At 38.8% G+C, this 18,874-nt stretch overlaps 7 protein-coding genes across 7 annotated transcripts; 3 read left to right on the top strand and 4 right to left on the bottom strand.

The window, feature by feature from the left end:
* Positions 1-301: 301 nt before the first annotated feature.
* EV154DRAFT_400136 (uncharacterized protein) lies at positions 302-590 on the top strand (the record flags this gene model as incomplete). The annotated part of the gene is made up of 3 exons (XM_051595264.1): positions 302-346; positions 410-482; positions 541-590. Coding segments are annotated over 3 exons (168 nt in total), but the record flags the coding sequence as incomplete, so codon positions are not given.
* A 242-nt stretch (positions 591-832) lies between these two features.
* EV154DRAFT_175134 (uncharacterized protein) lies at positions 833-2,294 on the bottom strand. Its single transcript, XM_051594214.1, has 2 exons — positions 2,069-2,294; positions 833-2,009 (listed from the first exon to the last, which is right to left on the bottom strand). Exons 1-2 carry the CDS (start codon positions 2,103-2,105, stop codon positions 847-849), a joined length of 1,200 nt encoding a protein of 399 aa, XP_051463227.1. The 5' UTR covers positions 2,106-2,294; the 3' UTR covers positions 833-846.
* Positions 2,295-2,477: 183 nt separating this feature from the next.
* On the bottom strand, positions 2,478-5,887 carry EV154DRAFT_455461 (plasma-membrane proton-efflux P-type ATPase). Its single transcript, XM_051597341.1, has 4 exons — positions 3,621-5,887; positions 3,351-3,561; positions 2,922-3,288; positions 2,478-2,861 (listed from the first exon to the last, which is right to left on the bottom strand). The coding sequence occupies exons 1-4, from the start codon at positions 5,736-5,738 to the stop codon at positions 2,801-2,803; spliced, it is 2,757 nt and encodes a 918-aa protein (XP_051463226.1). The 5' UTR covers positions 5,739-5,887; the 3' UTR covers positions 2,478-2,800.
* A 986-nt stretch (positions 5,888-6,873) lies between these two features.
* On the bottom strand, positions 6,874-11,456 carry EV154DRAFT_490887 (chitin synthase). Its single transcript, XM_051599477.1, has 5 exons — positions 10,905-11,456; positions 10,265-10,838; positions 9,624-10,211; positions 8,249-9,562; positions 6,874-8,194 (listed from the first exon to the last, which is right to left on the bottom strand). The coding sequence occupies exons 1-5, from the start codon at positions 11,338-11,340 to the stop codon at positions 7,135-7,137; spliced, it is 3,972 nt and encodes a 1,323-aa protein (XP_051463225.1). The 5' UTR covers positions 11,341-11,456; the 3' UTR covers positions 6,874-7,134.
* A 202-nt stretch (positions 11,457-11,658) lies between these two features.
* On the top strand, positions 11,659-13,348 carry EV154DRAFT_434258 (uncharacterized protein). The gene is made up of 7 exons (XM_051596760.1): positions 11,659-11,930; positions 12,018-12,226; positions 12,279-12,370; positions 12,446-12,507; positions 12,567-12,770; positions 12,831-12,916; positions 12,983-13,348. The coding sequence occupies exons 1-7, from the start codon at positions 11,726-11,728 to the stop codon at positions 13,253-13,255; spliced, it is 1,131 nt and encodes a 376-aa protein (XP_051463224.1). The 5' UTR covers positions 11,659-11,725; the 3' UTR covers positions 13,256-13,348.
* EV154DRAFT_490882 (Dbl homology domain-containing protein) lies at positions 13,265-15,120 on the bottom strand. Its single transcript, XM_051599476.1, has 5 exons — positions 14,277-15,120; positions 14,071-14,205; positions 13,739-14,014; positions 13,575-13,671; positions 13,265-13,509 (listed from the first exon to the last, which is right to left on the bottom strand). The coding sequence occupies exons 1-5, from the start codon at positions 15,015-15,017 to the stop codon at positions 13,382-13,384; spliced, it is 1,377 nt and encodes a 458-aa protein (XP_051463223.1). The 5' UTR covers positions 15,018-15,120; the 3' UTR covers positions 13,265-13,381.
* Positions 15,121-15,237: 117 nt separating this feature from the next.
* On the top strand, positions 15,238-17,190 carry EV154DRAFT_598034 (Phosphomevalonate kinase). The gene is made up of 5 exons (XM_051607028.1): positions 15,238-15,542; positions 15,604-15,763; positions 15,830-16,159; positions 16,222-16,411; positions 16,465-17,190. Exons 1-5 carry the CDS (start codon positions 15,292-15,294, stop codon positions 16,980-16,982), a joined length of 1,449 nt encoding a protein of 482 aa, XP_051463222.1. The 5' UTR covers positions 15,238-15,291; the 3' UTR covers positions 16,983-17,190.
* Positions 17,191-18,874: the final 1,684 nt, after the last annotated feature.

Below are 18,874 nucleotides of genomic sequence, written 5' to 3'. Positions count from 1 at the left end.
CTCCTGCTCCAAACCTGTATGTGAAAACCATTCAGGTTCTCAAATACAAGGAGGCCTATTATAGAGTATAGTGCTGTTCCATTTTTATATATGTGTTTTGCTGGTGAAATTACAAATGACAGAAGTCAACATTGTTTATTTACCAAAGAGAAAGGGAGCGGTATGGAGGCATTCCCGTCAAGATGTTTTTCATGCTCCGTGAAGGGGGACCGCTGTCTGAGAATTACATCATTTTATGGGGGCTGCCCTTGAAAAGCCTGAGGAAAACTAAGCTTGCCTATTTTTTTTTTTTTAATTTTACAAAATGTCTTCAGAAGGAGAACCTAAATTCGTCGATGCGTTAAAGGTAACATGTCGCGAACAAGCCGAAAAAAACGAAACAGCAAGCCTGAACACATAGTTTTTTTAGACTGTCAAAATTGAAGACTTTAAAGACGTCAACAAGATTCCTTGTGCTCGCAATGCTTTACTTTACGGCATGGGTAAAATGAATAAAAATAAAATAGACCAGCAATAGATAAGCTCATATATTATTTATAGCTGCTGGTGTGACAATGGGTGCACTTCGTTTTGTTAGCAAACGTAGAGTTCCCACCTCTGCAAACTGGGCAGTAGCCACCTTTGTTGGTGTATCTGCTATTTCATTTGAAGCTTGTCAAATGGAACGTAAGCAAAAGATCGAAAAGATGCGTTTGATTGTGAAAGCAACAGATTCAAGACCCAAACCAAGTGATAAAATGATTGTGACCGAAAGAGGAAAGAATGGTGCATTCAATGTTGTCATTGAAACACCCGCTGTTGAAACAGAAGAAAAATAAACGTTTTTTTTTGTTTTTTTATTAACATTTATTGGGTGTGTATCTTTTGATTTAAACCAAAGTAGTGAAGAGGTACATTCAATTCATGTTTGATTTTTTCACGAGTCAGTTCCGAATATGCCTCCAATTGACTAGACAACTGTTGCAGCAAGGGTAAAATTTGATCTCCAATGCTACCAGCCACATGCTTGACCTTAACGACATAGCTGATATCCTGACGTGCGAATTCTTGTTGAAGAGCCCCAAACTGGCTTTTGGTTGTTTCAATCAGGGTATGTAACTTTTGTTTAACCAAATCAGGTTGTGTTTTAACATAATCAACAAGCTGACTTAATTGATCATTAATGGTGATGGACACATGAGCAAATAATTCAGACGTCTTTTGAGCTTTCGTAGTGACAGTAGTAGGCAACTTTTCTTGCACAAGGTTACCGTAGACTGAAACAGATTGTACCAATGTTTCTTGTACGAGTCGTATTTGACTCGTCAAATTCTGGAGCATTGTATTATTCTCGGCAATGACAGATAAATCACCACGCGAGGTTGGAAGTGTCTTTGTGACTAAATGAGTGAGACGACGTGAGGCATCACTTAATATATCATAGACTCGAACCACTTGATTTTCCTCACTCTGTTTAACTTGAATGTCCTTCTTTTCATCCGCAGGAAGATATTTATCAATAACACCTTCAAAGCTATCAACACAAATACCAAGTTGTTTATTTGTTTCTCGAATAACCACGTGTGCTGGATAAGTCACGGTTGAAATGGTAGAATCAAGCTTAATCTTGGCCTGTCCAAATAATTCATGCCTAGGTTTGTTGATCACATTTTGATAAATGTCGGAAGTAGGTTGATTCATTATTGGTATCTTTGTTTGAATCACATCGAGTGATTTACATCCAAACTCATCTGCCTTTTGTACATGAGATGCAACATATTGCTTATAATAGTTTTGCATAGGTTCGCTCTTACTGGCATAGTCGCTCAAGTTGTTTAACGTGCTGTTCATTTGACTTAAAGTAAACCTGCCCAAAGCCGTCTTGTTGGCAATATCTTGCGCTTTGGATACGCTGTCCTTGATGAGTGGGATAGATGTAACGCGTTCTACAAAATGAGTACTGGGAGCCCTTTTTTTCTCATGGTTGCCTTCTGAATGCTTTACATGTCCATTTTCACCTGTACACAACTCTTTTTTTAATATTTTGTACATCCGACCACATTTCTCTTTTTTTCTTTAATAAGCTTACCGTTATCGGCTGGATTACATTTAACAACTCTGCCCATTTGTATTTTTAATTAGTAAAAGAAAGAAAAAGAGAGAGAGAGAGAGAAAGAGAAAAGAGAAAGATAGTGAAATAAATAAAAAAGGAGTCGTTTATATATAAATAATGATAATCTAAAAAGATTTTTTTTGAGGCGTTGTTTGTTATATTACAACATAAAACCTTTTTTTTTTCTCAAACAAACCTCTCATGTGAAAAAATAATAATAATAATAATAAATATCTCGTTGATATTAACCAGTCTTTACCATGATTTTTTCATGCTCCATACTTGATAATCACATGAAGTGTGGCCAGTGCTTTTTTAGCGGCGTTTTAACTCTTATTGTTTCCTCATCCCTCCCCTCCCCTCCCCTCCACTCTGCACTCCCGCACCCTAACCTGTTTACTTGACACTTTAATTGTATCATGTGTTTATCATCGAAATATTTCCAAAAAGTGCAAAAAATAAAATTCATTACATCAGCGTTCTAGTTTTATCACAGTAGTGCAATCAATTCACGGCTCTTTCCGGTATCGCAACAAAAAATATTCACACACACATTCTAAATAAAGAAAGCTCAGATTGGAGAAAAAAACTTTATTGTTTGTTTGTTAAAAAAAAATAGTAATAAAAAGTAATAATAATTAAGTAATAGACATCCTCCTCTCTCGTTTTGTGTGTGTGTGTGTGTTTGTAAATATATCACAGACACATTTATCTAGCTTTTAAAGCAGCAGTCTTGAAGGCAGCAATGATTTGGTGTGCTTCCACAGGACTAATAATAAAAAGTTAGAGCTAAACTGGTTATATTTTGGTTGATTGTAGCACAACTTACTCTTGAACCTTCTTCCAAGCACATTCTAAACGTTCTCTTTGAGATGATTCTAAACCACGTGCAGCCAACTTAGCCTTACGCTTAGGTGTAGGGGCCAACTTGGCAGTAAGAGCAAAGTTCCATCTTCTGAAAAGCCAGACCTTAACAACATCCATAAGCATAAAGTAAACAAGTGAGACACCCAGAACGGCCATACCCCAAGCCCAACCACAACCACGGACTTCTTCCTTCTCACCAAAGACACCATAGACCGAGAAGAATAAGGCAAGAACTTGGGTACCAAGAATACAAACAGTGAACAACCAATGAGGCATATTCTTGTACCAGTAACCGGGAACACGAGTAGAGAAAATAACAAAATGAGGTGCTACAAACAACAACAAAAGATGAGTTTTTTAAGGTTCTCCCCATAAATAAATAAAATCTTACCTGAAGAGATATGCAAATACATAATGGAATGTACAACATAGGGATGCTCATGGAAAACGTCACGGGCAACGTAGAAATGAGCAAATGAAAGGACAGTAAGCATGACGGCCAAGACACAAGACATGGTCAGTAATTGACCAATTCTCCATTTATCAGGACGTTCAGAGATCTCAGTGTTATCAACAGCAATTACCAAAGTAGCAGCATCATTCTAATATGTATATGTGTGTGAATAAAAATAAATGGACAATTAAATAAATAAAATCTTACCAAGACACAGATCATGATCAACAAGATAGCAGGCATGTTCCAGTTATGAACCATGGTAACAATAAACATGAATAACAAGAAATGAATGGTAGAAGTGATACGGTAAAGAGCATAAGAACGAAGACGTTGGAAAATAGCACGAGAAGTCTTGATACCATCAATGATGGTAGAAAGACCAGGAGCAAGCAAAACAATATCAGCAGCAGAACGAGCAGCATCAGTACAACCTTCAACAGCAATACCAACATTGGCCTTCTTTAAAGCAGGAGCATCATTCACACCATCACCTGTCATACCGACCAAATAACCCTTGTTCTGAAGCAACTCAACTACACGGTACTTGTGTTCAGGAATGACTTGGGCAAAACCGTCAGCACGACGACAATGTTCCGTAATTTCTTCTTCGGATTTGGTAGGATCCACCAAATGGTTAGCATCAAGAATAACACGACCCATACCAAGACGAGCACCGACTTCCTTTGCAATAATCAATTGATCACCTGTAATCATCTTGACATCAACACCAAGAATATTACAGTCACGAATAGTTTCAGCAGAATCAGGACGAGGAGGATCCAATAAGGAAATCATACCAACAAGTTCAAAGTTAGTCAAATCTCCGGGAACGGTTCTGGCAACACCAAGTGCACGAAGACCACGACGAGCCAAAGAGTTAACAGCGTTTACAGCATCATCACTACCACCAGCAAGTCGGGTAATGACTTGAGGTGCACCCTTAGCAACACGGAAACTTTGTTGAGTAGTCAAGTCCATAATAGTAGCTTCAGTCATCTTGGTAGTAGGATTGAAAGGTTGGAAAGCAGTAACCTTGTAACCAGGAACATCCAATGATTTGGCGGGACGGGACTTGAGAACCTCAAGGGAACCTTCGGCAGCACGACGCACAGCAAATTCAATAGGATCATTAGCTCCTGGTTCAGCAGCAAGGTAAGAGTAAAGGAGGATATCATCAGCAGTATAATCATTGGTCAACCAAGGTTCATCAAAAGTCAATTCATTCAAGGTCAAGGTACCAGTCTTATCAGAACAGAGCACAGAGACAGAGGCCAATTCTTCAACAGCAGTAAGACGCTTGACAATAACCTGCTTGGTAGCAAGTTGCTTAGCACCGAGAGCCATGGTAACAGACATCACAGTAGGAAGACCAACAGGGATAGCAGCAACAGTTAAGACGAGACAATGTTCAAGAACATGCTTCCATTCACCATCTTCTGTACCACGGAAGGCAACCAACTTGTAGACGAGGACAATAAGGACAAGTACGACAGTAGACCAAATAAGAACATTACCGATCTTACCAATAACCTTTTGGAAATGACCTTCTTCATTTGTGATAGCAATCAAGTTGGCAGCACGACCAATGTAAGTGTTGATACCAGTCTTTGTAACGACAGCCAAGTTTTGACCTTGCTTGACAATACTAGAAGAGAAGACAGTGCTGCCCTTCTTCTTGGCAACAGGGAGAGATTCACCAGTAAGAGCAGATTGATCAATCATTAATTCAGTCAAGTTTTCCTCACCGTTTACACCAAGACCCAAGAGATGAGCATCAGCGGGAACGATATCACCAATACGAAGGACGATCACATCACCGGGGACCAGCTCCTTGACGTTGATCTCAATCAATTCAGAGTTTCTCCAAGCACGGGTCTTGAGAGCCAAAGTTTGACGCAAGGCATCCAAGGCAGATTCGGCCTTTGCTTCTTCAATGAAACCAATCAAGGCATTGATGACCAAGAGAGCAAAAATGATACCGAAATCCAACCAATCACCTACAACAGCAGCAATGATACAAGCAATTTCGATCAAGTAAGCAATGGGACCCGTGAAATAGAGTAAGAACTTGATGATGGGATTCTTCTTTCGTTCAGGCAATTCGTTCAAACCAAACTTTTCGATACGCTCAGCGACTTCTGTAGATGAAAGACCAGTAGAGGGATCAGTGTGAAGCATGAGTTCAAGTTCAGGCGAGATTTCATCTTCATGCTCAACATGCTCGTGGTCTTCAAATTGAACATCTCCCTTCTTCTTTTCCTCCATAAAGACTTCCACCTTTTCCGTATAGGTTTGCTTCTTTTCCTCTTCAAATGATGACATTTTTTCTTCTTTTTTTTAGTTTTTTAAGTCTAGCTTGTTCAAAAAAAAATCTTCTTGTTCTTTTTTTTAAAAAGAAGGCAAGTTTTTAAACAATTGACAAGGTTGAAAAAAAAATGGTGGAAAGAAAGTGATTATGAAGAAGAAAAAAGAAGAAAATGTTTGTACGCATGGCTTTATATATATATACATTTTTTTCCCACTAAAACGAGATTTGATCCTGTAGTAAGTTTGATAAATCGTCTGATTAGTACAACCAAAGCCAAAGCGGATGACATCAACTGCAGGGTTTTATTGATCTGTTGAAATCGATGGCCGGGTGGGAAAATATGGGAATACACACTATCAAGGGGGGAGAATCTATCACCCATCAACCCTATATATAAAAAAAACGTTTTTTCTATGGATTCTGTATACAATCTTGCGTACGCCTAAACACATACGCCGCTATTTTATGTCACATGTAGTTTCACTAGCTGTGTATATACCTCTTTTTTTTACAACAGAATTAGGAACGCCGTGTGAGAAAAAAAGTTGTTTTTGGTTGCAGTACATGGAACGAAAATGGGTCATTTCCTTTAGTGTAATTTTTCTCTATTAGAAGCATGACTTTTTTTTATTTTTCCGGTTACCAGGGTTTCCGGCTTCTCATCTCAAAGTACTACTCTTATTGTTCATTGTTTTAGGGAACTGAAAGAAGCGCAAGAAAAAAAAATTCATATAAAGTTTATTTCGATCTGCCAAAAATTAATCTTTTTTATCTCTGCTTTTTTGATGCGCTAATATATAAAAAGATTTGTTTGTTCAATAAAATCTCAGGACCGATGTAGCACAAAATCAAGAAAAACATATAGATGAGAAAAAAGCTTAGCTTTTTTTTTGTCCCATGATGGATTTCTCTTTTCCGTTTCCCTCCCCCCCTTATTCTTTTCTCTTTTTTTATTCTTGTTATGCCACATGGCAATTGACCCTTTGTTTATTTGTCTCAAAAGGGTAAGTAACAAAGAAAAAAAAACAAAGAGAGAAAAAGAAAAGAAAGAAATTGAAACGTGTTATATAAAAAAAGCAACTTCGGATCCATGTATCACCAGACAAGTGCAACGTTGCACTCAGTGTGTCTCTAATTGTGCATAATTAACTCCAAATTATTGTGTACCAGGTAACAAGACGAAGTTCCAGAAAACACACACTATTTGTTATTAACAGGAAGCAAATAATACAGTAAAAATATATATGTGTGTATTAAAAATCATGTTATAAAAAAGTACAGGGGAAAGGAGATAAGAAGTGAACTGGGAAGCGGGTACTATGCCAAAACCAGGAATATGCCAAAAAGAGAGAAATAGAGAGAGACAAAGAGAAAGAAAAAAAAAACGTATGTTACTATTTCTTAATTCGATTAGCTATAATCATGAGGTATATTTGTCTTATAAGGAGGTCTTGTGTCTTGTAAAGAATCGTCATTGTCATTCTCATCATCATCGTCGGCAAAGGGTTGATGATGATGGTGGTGAGGGGCTGGATCAGACCACATTGGACTATAAAGATCATCTTCCGCAAAGTTATTTACCAGTGCAGCATTGTAGTTTGCACGAGGAGCAGGCCTTTGAAAGGACTCTTGCGATGAGTTCCGGTGTAGCATAGTAAGCGGGATATCGGGACCAACCGATTCATTCGAAGATTGGGACTCTCCATTTTTATTGTTACCGCTGATATGAATGGCATGTTCTTGTATCGCTAATCCTTGAGTGATCTGACGTTCTCGTGTATAACCGGCCGTCAAGGGTGCATCACTATCATTGGAACCCGCAGAGCCTTTACTGGTACGCTTATGAACTGAATCTCGAAATACGTCCACTGTTGATCCCGGTCTATCCACAAAACGTGGGACAGGCAGATTGCGATCTAGAGCCTCACGCGTTCTTCTTTCCTTTTCATACTCACTCCACTTCTTCATAATAATAACACTGCTATCAAACTCGCCACTTTTATCTGCATGGCCTCCTTTTTTGTCCGATTTGTTGGCACCGGCAACTTTACGCGTATCACCCCACGAAAAATCGTCAAAGTGCCAGTAAGCATACACAGGTAACACAAAATTCCAAATGGGCAAACTGATTAAATAAACAAGCATCCATCCTACATACACTATTTTACGACTTGTCATCACAATCAAAACTGCAGGCAAACCAAGAATTAAAGCCAATAGGATCAACGGAATTAAAGAGGGCTGGCCTAAACATGCCATCACCACCAAATATAGTGTAAATGAAATGGCTGCAGGCAAAGCTAATGTGCCCACCAGTTCCATAAAAATCACAAATTGCATAGAGAAGCAAAATGTGCCGCATAAATCATGGACAAACAATAACTCCATCAAGTTATGAATGGTTGAATTAATCCATCTTCTTCGCTGTGATAACAGCACCATAAACGTATCTGGTACTACCGTCTTGCATCTATTCATTTCTTTTTGTTATTACACACATAATAAAATTAAAAAAGAAACTTACACTGCTTGTGGAACAAACATCATTTTGCGGTTAGGGAATGTACGTAGCATGAGTGTTGACAAGTAACGATCTTCACCAAGCAACAATAGATTCTTCTTATGCAATGTATCCACCACATTCTCAGAGTACCTTTCCACAATATCCGGGTTCGCCAAAATCGGGACCCAGTAACCATCTGGTCCCTTGGGTGCCTTAATACGGTACATGCAAAAGCAACCGGGTAAACAGGTGACGCCACCGAAAATAGATTCAAATGCCTTACTCTGATGATGGGAGATATAATATTCAAACACCTGCATCATCGTCACAAAACTATCCGTCTTATTCGCAATCTTGGTCTCACCACACAGTCCAGAGATTTCAGGATCTTTCACCGCACACGAAATTAAACGCGAAAGCGCGTCAGGAAACAATTTGGTGTCTGCATCTACCATCAATACAATTTCATAAGCGTCAGGGGGGACACCACAAATTCGCCATATCGCGTTAAAAAACTCATACTCCATCATGGTCATGCGTTCATCAAACATGACTTTTTGCATGAACTGCATCAAGATGATTTGCGAATCACGTTTACCTCGATTACCCGATTTACCCCCTTCACTTTGTTCTTGCGCTGTACCACACTTGACAATCGTAATCATCGGAACTCGTTGTTGATGAGCTCGATCCACTGAGCTGTCATCATACTTGTAATAACCCGCGTATACTTTAGCCATATTGTTCTGTCGTGAGCCATCAGCTAACGCCACATATGAATTGGCTACCACTTGGTCTGCTGGCACCAATAAATCACGCATCATACCCACACAGATATCCGGTGTCGATTTCGTCTCGCCGGAACCCGTAATCAAACCATCACAAATCACCAGTAAGAGTTTATGACTGTTGGGATAATCACTGGTCGCAATGGAATCCAAAGTGATACGAATACCAGCTTCTCCCTCTGAATAACACGTCACCAAACACACAGTATGCGCTAATGGAAAATGAAATGGCATATAATCAGAAGGGGGTTGTCTGACAGCATGACGGGATAAAGGTAATGGACACACGGGACCTCCCATAGAATCGCTTGTAGTGTTAGTCGCATCTGACGCTGAATTGATAGAGGAGCGACGGGGTGTATCCAATGTCCCCATAAATCGTGCTGAAGTCGAATTAGGCGTATTGTAGAACACAGATGCACGACTTGTATTAAAATCCAGTGTAGATTGTCTACCGTCCATAAACACAGATTGTCTACCATCCATAAATACAGATTGTCTTCCATCCAAAAACACAGATTGTCGGTTTACGTGACCCTCTAATGCACTGTTGGGCAATCATGCTATGAGTATATCTGTGCGGGAATGCTTACTGTATAAAATCTTACCTATTAGGAGTCCGCCATACCGAAGAAGAACCTGGCCCATCAAAGCGTGTGGAACCATGCATAGGTTGAGTAAACCTAGAGGTTTGAGGAAACAAACTTCTACGGCGACTGTTATTTGCACCATAATAAGTTGATTGAATACGTGGTTTTGGTAAAGGAGCAGATGTTTGCATATTTGAAGTCCAATTTTCAATTTCTTGTGCCCGTTTCATACGAGAAGCATACGATTCACCTTCTTTAAAATTACCCAATTTCCAAGAAAGACACCAACCAAAAATCACGGCCAAACCAAATTTGACAAGAATGACACCCAGAATTACAACCAAGGAGACATAAAGCACAATATCAGACGCCATGCAACCAATGCTGATCGTATCCAGTGATCCTACCTTGATGGTGGCAGATAGACATTTCGCTTCCATTTCCCATTCTGCTGAATCTAATTTACCATTACCGTTGATTGTCTTTGTTAAATCTTTCCCCGCAAATACTTCGGGTGTCTGTAACAGTTGTGAGATCAATCCTCCTTCAGGCACACCAAAGTAAGCTGTTGGCAAAGACTGCAGTAATTTAAGGTTCAAGACATTTCTATTTATACGTGTGCGTTAGTACCATCTTGTATATTTAGCTCACTATTTTACCCATTATATACAGTCAAGAGATCAGTTGCAGTAATGTCGTTCCAATCATAATACACTCTTGCTGCTTTATCCAGGCCAGTTGCTTTAGGCACTCCCTGTGTTTTAAACGACTGATATAAACCACGCGCACTCGATGATAAATGACAACTTGTAGCATTTTTGTATCCTGTTTGATCAGGCGCGATAGTAGCATTGGGATTGAAGAGTTGACAAGGGAAATAATAAGGTTGCTCGCCTTGCTTTGGGATGAAAACCGATGCACAGTCGGGTTGAACTGTTTGGAATAAAAAGGAAGCGTCCATGCCACCTGCATTGATAGGTGGGTACAATATGTTGGTGGTTTCGTTGGTGATACCTACAGGGTGGGACCATTCTGCTAGCATGTAGGCCCAACCTCCAATGATTAAGTAGCCGTTACTCACTTGGCCTCCCCTCACACTCATGGGTGGGATAGGACATATGGCCTGTGTAAAACCAAAGGTGAGGAAACCGACACATCCCATGATGAACAAAATGAAGGAGACAAGGCCTATCTTTTCTCGCCAAGCGCTCTGAGCAGGACCATCAGGCACACCTGTTTATGGAAGGTTAGTGTGACCATAGAGTTGTATAGCTTTTTTTTTAGATGATAGTTACTTGCCTACACAGCGTAATAATTGTTTGGGAATACAACATGTTAAAATGATACAGTAAGTCATCCAGAGATTACATCCGGTACTTTTTTGCTTTTGTTCTACAAAGGTGATGGCACCGCCCGTGGTCTCGTTTTTCTCCTCTCTTCCTAATATGCTTTTACCTCGTCTTAGTAACTGTTCTCTATGTGGGGGAGCAGGAAGAGGAGGTTGGTTAGGAGGCCCATTTCCTGTTGTACTAGGCGCTAAATCGTCCGTTTGACCAGCTCGTTGTCGATAATGATAAAGTCTGCTATTGGGATCGTTTCGTTCACGTTCAGGTCGAACAAGTGATCTTTGTCGTCTAGGTTTTCCGTCAACTTGTGAGGATTTTGACATGTTGCGACGTAATGAAGTGGATCGTGGTGGTGGTGGCTGTGATGATTCTCCAACTTCATGGTTCATTTTCTTATGTTATGTGGTTAGAGAGAAAGAGGGAAAGAGGGAAAGAGGGAAAAAGGGAAAAAAAAAGATTAAACTTGAAAAATTTATATAAAATGGTGGTACCAAACAGATTAAAACCAATATGTGCTCTCTTACATCTTTTTAGTTTTCTTCTCTAATTATTACTGTTTACTGCTGATAAATTACTGTTCATTTATAGAGTCTTGTTTGTTTATAATATCCGACGTCATTTCCATATACAAATTATCATGTTTGCTCAAACTCTATCGCTTTCTCCCCCTTTTATCCTGTGTCACACAAATTTATTAATATATATATATTTTTTTTCTTTTCTTCTTTTTTGACCTCTTTCTACTCCGTTCACCCTCCTTTTTTTTATCGTACCATGACTATTGAAAAAGTTAATGTTTTAGTGCTAGGTGGTGTTGGCTTCATTGGCAGACACTTTGTCAACTACTTGACCCAAAACAATCTCGTAGCCAGTATACGTGTTGCTGACAAGATGTTGCCACAAACAGCTTATTTCACAGACACTTTTAAAACCGCGTTTTCCAAAGTCGAATTCAAGCAAAGTAATCTCATTAATGCAGGTAAAAACAGGATTGTCCCATCCCTCTCATATATACCCATTCCAACTGAAGAAGAAAAAAAAAACTCATACTCTTGAACATAAACAGCTTCGATTGCAGCTTGCTTTGAAAGAGACGACGGCAAGGAATTCGATTATGTCTTCAACTTTGCCGCCGAAACCAAATACTCACAAGTCCCTGAAATTTATCAGGAACGCATTTTTAACCTGTCCGTCAATTGCGCTACAGAAGCCGCTAAGCGTCACATTAAACTCTTCGTCGAAATCTCAACCGCCGAAGTCTACGATAGTTCTCAGGTTTGGTTTCTTTTTAAACTTTGGCTACCGTACCACTCACTCTTTAAAGTAGGATCCTTCCACAGAAACTTCAAAGATCAATCCATGGACCGTCATTGGTAAACACAAGTACAAGGCAGAGGAAGCCTTGAAAAAAATTGACGGGTAAGTTACCCCTTTTGACTGATAAAAACTAACCTGACCCTGACTCTAACCCTAAATACGCCCCCTTTCTTGTAGTCTCAATTTGTTGATCATTCGTCCTGCACTTGTCTACGGTCCTGCCGCTCTTTTGGGTCTCAGTAAGTAAAAGTTTCTTATGGGCACTATGACAAGATGACTGATAAAAAAAGAAAAATAGCTCCACGTTTGATTATTGGAAGAGTCTATGCGCACTTGAAGGAAGAGATGAAATATCTTTGGTCTAAGGACCTCAAGATTAATACAGTGCATGTAGAGGATGTGATTCGAGCCTGTTGGTATTTAACAGAATGGTATATTGACAATAATATTGCTGCTACCGGGAAAGTCCCCGTCTTCAATTTGGCTGATAAACAAGAGACAGGTAACACCTTGTACTATCAAAAAAAAAATTGTTACTAAAGAAATAAGGATGATACTATAGATCAAGAAGCCATCAATGTTCATTTGAGAGATATTTTCAACCTCAAGACATCGTATCACGGTACAATTATTTCCGCATTTGCCAAGGTAATAAGATAAAAAAAAGAGACAAAAGGAAACAAGACGACTAAAATAGATTGGGAATATGAATAGCTGAATTTGGAGAGTGTGACAGAGTCTGTGAATGAAAAACATTTGGGACCTTGGGCAGAGATCGTGCGTGCAAATGGAATCACAGTAACACCATTATCCCCTTATCTTGATTTAGAAATCCTGGACAGCCATGCGCTTTCAGTGGATGGCAGTAAGATTGAACGCGAAACTGGATTCAAGTATAGCGTTCCGCTTGTTACCAAAGATAAATTGTTGGAGATCATCAATGAGTTTAAGGCCATTGATGTTTGGCCCAAGCAAGATTTAGATTAAAAAGGGGGGAGAGTTCGTGTGCATCATGTTTATGCTTGCTGCTGCTGCAATAATAATAATAATAAATAGTATTTTTTTTTTCAAGGGGGACCTATGTATATGATTACAACATTATTTTTTTATCTACTAGTTTAATGTACGAGGCACTTTATTTTGTACATGATCCATAGCCACAGCTAAGCCTGTTAAGGTCTTTAAAGCGAAATCCAATTCACTGTAATTGGAATCAGATGGATGCGTGTATTTCTGCAGATCTAAAATTGCAATCTTTATAAACATACAGATCTCTGTTCTTAGTGGGCGTAATATTAATGATTACCTTTAATTAATAAACAGTATCGAGGTATTCGTTGAATGGGCGCAATAAAATAATCCGACATTCCCAAGCGATTGGTATCTCTTCTCGCCAAATTTTCCTTTTATTTCTGTCCGGTAAGTATATATTCATGCGTTATTAAGTAATAGATAATAAAAAAAAAGTACCTGATCTATCTTTACAAACAAGACATTGCAACATGCTCTTCTGATTGCTTTGGTATTTGTTCGATAATGCATGGCGTATTTTAAAAAGACAACAAGGTCTGTTTCCACACCTTTAAAGACTTGCCCAATGTTATTCCTCGTCTTTTGAAAACCAGACAATAACCGATCAGAAAAGGCCAACAATTCAGGTAGATGCTTAAAGAGGATGGGTATATCTGCAGATTTGACCAGAGCATCTTTTGTCCTTGAAGCAGCAATCATGGGTTCCATGTATCTCTATGAAAAACATAATTAAATAAAAAAGGATATACATTGCTTGAGGTATACATTACATCTTTGATCAGGAGTAACAGTCCATTGTATGATTTCTCTGTGGCTATCAACTCGTTCAAGATGAAGCGCATCATTGTCAAGTCCTTGGGCGAAGATTGTCGTACAAAGCGTTGTCGTTCTAGTGGTTGCTCCGGCTAAAAATAAATAAAAACAAATAATTAAGGACTTGTAATAATTTATGGTAATAACATTTTTTCTTGCTTACAATCAATGCAGGATGTGACAAAATGGTGTACAGCTCATCTTGTTCGTCATCCGTGGTGGATAACTGCGCTATGGCTTCCTTCCATACATGGATGGCTCTGATCTCTCTTGACTTATTCGAATCCAGTCGGAGTACGGTTCTAGCTCTTGCTACACCAGATAATCTCTTGTTGTTATTACTCGTTGGAAAAGTCATCGTCATGATGTCTGCTGGTATACAAGATGCACTCGTGCTAGTGATGATATCGGATGAAGAATTTGCGGTTGCTATGACTACATTATCCGACACGAATTGAGTTTTAATGGTTTTTAATGAGGACGATCTTGAGGTGGAATAATTACTTGAATCATCTATTAGCTCTAACGAGACACTATGCCTGTTGTTATTGTTTTTATTTTTAGTGAGTGTGGGTCTTCTTTTTTCAGGCCTTGTTGTTTGTTGTTCAACGAGTATCATTTCTTCCTTGACGGGAAAAAAGAATTGTGAAAAGGGTCTGGCAGATACCGAAGGTTTTAATCTTGCGGGTGGTGGTTTGTTATTATGATTTGGTAACGATGTGGTAGACGCATATTTATTAAATGATGGATCTTTACTAGATGTTTTTCTTTTGGAGACGGATGCAACAAGTGATAAACCAACTGACTGTAATTTACTAAATGATGTTCTCTTCTTTTCTTCTCTGGGTCGAATCTTTTGCAAAAATATAGACGAAGTGTGCAAGTTACAAGCGTCCACAGACATTATTAAAAAAAAAAAAAAAATACAAAAGAAAGAGAGAGAACAAGTTTTTTTTTTTAGAGTTGTTGTACATAAATCACCTCGTCCCCCCAACCAACCAACCACCACCACTATCATCATCCTATATAGCGAATAACCCCTTTCTTTTTATAAAACGTTTGAGGTCCCGCCCTTACCCTTTTTTTTTTTTTTTTTTTTTTTTTTTTTTTTTTGCGCGTGTTTTAAAAAAGTTAAATCTCGTTTTTTTAAATCTTCATCTCTTTTCTAATAACAATTCATGATGACGCCTTGCACTATTGCTTCAGCTCCCGGAAAAGTACTTTTAGCAGGTGGTTACTTGGTGCTTGAACAGGCCTTTACTGGTCTTGTTGTAGGCACGTCCGCTCGTTTCTACACCGTCATCAGACCTTCATCGCAAGCCTCCACCACAACACCAGGTACCGTCACGGTGCTTTCTCCTCAATTTGAACAAGCATCTTGGACTTACCAAGCCATCGCCACAAATGAAAAGCTTGCTTTTCACTCCATGTAAAAAATAACTCGTGTTTGTTTATATTTACAAACCCTGACAACTGACATCTCTTATTAGTACTACCGAATCCCAAAATAAATTTGTCGAGACTTGCTTAAAGTTCTCACTCGACGTCATTCTTCAAAGAATTGGCTCTCACGCATTAAACGAAAAGCTGGCTCAAGGCATTGAAATTACTATTGTGGGTGACAATGATTTCTATTCCCAGCGTGCTCAGGTACGTAATCGTAACAATTAAAGATATAAGGAACGCACTGACCAAGTGGGATTAAATCTACAATAGTTGGAGGCTAAACATTTGGAGAATAATGCTGAATCGTTGGCTTCTTTGGACCCCTTTTGTAAAACACATGCTACTTTGGGTAGCGTACATAAAACGGGTCTCGGTAGCTCAGCTGCATTAACCACCTCACTTGTCGCTGCTCTCTTGCTCTTCTTTCAAGTCGTCGGACATGAGTTGAACAAAAAAGAAAAGACCTTGATTCATAATTTAGCTCAATTCGTTCATTGCTTTGCTCAAGGTAAAGTAGGTAGTGGTTTCGATGTTTCTTCCGCTGTTTGGGGTAGTCATCGTTACAAAAGATTCAACCCTGCTATTTTAACTCCCATTATGGTAAGTCCCCCTGGTCGAACAGGAAAAAAAAAAGTTAACGTTTGTCTCTCCTTATCGCTTAGGATGAACATGTGGATGCCGCTATTTTATCCAAGGCACTGGATGCTGATAATACCGAATGGGACAATGAGGTTGCTCCCTTTACATTGCCACCTGGGCTTGATTTGATGTTGGCTGATATTGACGCTGGTAGTCATACACCTACTTTGGTCGGCAAAGTCTTGGCCTGGAAAAAGGCCAATCCCGACGAAGGTGAGTTTTATTAGGATAGATTAATGACAAGGTAGATTACTTATAATCATTAGCCAATGCGCTTTGGAATGAGCTGGGCAAATACAATTCTCTGGTGGAACACCACTTTCGTCAACTAACCTCTTTATACCACGACGACGGAGAAGAATATAATACCACGATTCAAACATGTGCGCAATTAAAATGCACAGAATGGGAAACTGCTGTTTCTGGCAAGGTTGGAAAAGAACTCGTTTCTCTTGTGCATGATTTCAACCATGTGCGTGGACTTTTACAGAAGATGAGCGAATTATCCGGTGTGCCTATTGAACCCAAGGAACAAACACACTTGTTGGACACCTGTACACAAGTACCCGGTGTTGTCATGTCTGGTGTACCCGGCGCAGGTGGTTACGACGCTATTTTCTGTATCGTCTTATCCAACCAATCCAAACACGCTGTTCGCAAGGTTTGGGAATCTTGGAAGGATTTGAGCGTCGGACCTCTTCTTTCACAAGCCGATTCCAACGGTGTTACATCCGTTTCTTTGCTCTCTGTGCCTGGGTTAGCAGATACACTCACTTCTAAGTAATAATAATAAAAATTCCGGTTTATGTCTCTATGTACGTCTAGAGTTAGGGGGTGAAAGAGAGAGAGAGAGAGAGCAGTGAAGAGATCAAGCAACAAAGAAAGAGATCTGCCACGTCGTTCCATTGGTCGATCTACCTTTTTATTATTATTTCGCATTCCACCTTCAAACCCCTATTTTCAATTTATGTATGAATATTGCATTTCTTTTTAGCCTTTTGTTTCATATTTAGCTTAATTTGATTTTAAGTAAACATTACTCTCGGAATAAACGGACCTTTTTTTGTTGCCTCCCCCTCGCGCGCGCGCGTGAACATGAATAAACATTCACGTCAACACGCATCTAAAAATAAACTTTTTTATTGTTTTACACACATTGTCTATATTTGGAAAACCACTTGGTGTATTATCCCATTGGTTAGAAAAAATGAGGGTAACGGCTTTATCAAAAAATTAGTTAAATTGCCCTTAGAGTGGATCTATCACGGCCACTGACCTCCTTTAGGAAACAAGGTAATCCTTCGCTTGTTAAAAATAGGCAATATCTAAGCCCTTCCACTTTTATTTTTTATGAATAAAGCAAGCTTGTACATACAAAAAGCTTATTTATGCAAGGGACAAAACCAAAAACTGATCCGAGTAAAAATTGAGATCCGCGTTCCAGAAATTTTTTTTGGGAACCGAATGGATTTTCCAACTACTACACGACGCCGGCAAAACGCGCTCTTTTTGGGCCCAGGTTTTAAAATAACTTCTTGGGCCGCTCAAATAATAATACTAATATATCATCAAAACATACATGGAGATCAGAGGTAGATATTAAAGAAAATTACACAGGTTAAATGTAATCTAAGTTTACCTCAATAGCTGTCAGGACAAGATATTTCCCTTATTGAATCAGCATAAACATAAATGACTTACACCACTTTTTTGAAAAAATTGGTCGGTGTTTGTACCTCTGATGCTTGTGGGTGGGGTATTATAAATTATTTAAACGTAGTCTACAGTTATTTTGTTGACACAGTAGCTGCTCAATTTAATCTAAGGGTGGGTTTTTAAAACCAAAGTGGCTTCCCGCTTTAACATTTACAGAATCGTTATGCCATTGAATTGTGAGATCCTGAATCCCCAGTTCCCTGAAATCGAGCGGTATATTAGGAGGAGGCTAATATATGCCGTCAAAATTTCTCTTTCATCCTCGACTGTTCAATATTTGATGAAGTTTAATGGCAATTTCTTCAAATTATGTGTAGTCAGGTAATAAGAACTCGAACAATACTTTACCATAAACGGGAAATATAAATGAATATATCTGAAATCATGTTAATAGATGGCCCAAATAATATACTGTGAGACTTTCTGATAAAAATACAGTAGTATTTATAAACATGAACCACATAAAAATTGCCAGAGTCATGCGATTCAAACTTGCAGGTTTTCGTAGCGTTACCAATTTTAGGTAGTTAGTAAATCAAGGTTCTTGAACATAGAAAATGTGATGGAAGATGTTATTCGTGTTATCTCTAAAAAAAATATGTATAATTCGTTAACTATACATACAAGATTGTGATTCATATGCTATTTGGAAGAAGATCCCCGGACAAACGACGCTCAAGCAAATGAACCATTTTGTTGTCTATCCACCCATTTCATCTCAATAAAATACTTAGTATACTCACAGTTGTGGTGCATCAATATACAAAACAATCAAGTCGAGTTTGATATTTTAACTGTCCTTGAATATATGCTATTCCTTCGCAAGAGTGGTATTTTAGCTTTGCAACAGGTGTCAGTGAGTGAGTTTTTCCAATTGCCGTACTGTTAAATTTTGATTCGTGGAACCCCAATATAACCAAATAAAAAGAGAGCGAGACGGAACACTGTTTAATAGATATA

This window comes from Mucor mucedo, assembly GCF_025094135.1.
Source record: "Mucor mucedo strain NRRL 3635 chromosome Unknown EV154scaffold_3, whole genome shotgun sequence".
NCBI classification, from domain to species: domain Eukaryota; kingdom Fungi; phylum Mucoromycota; class Mucoromycetes; order Mucorales; family Mucoraceae; genus Mucor; species Mucor mucedo.
Note: the sequence above shows the minus strand (reverse complement) of the source record. Positions and strands in the feature narration are given on the sequence as shown.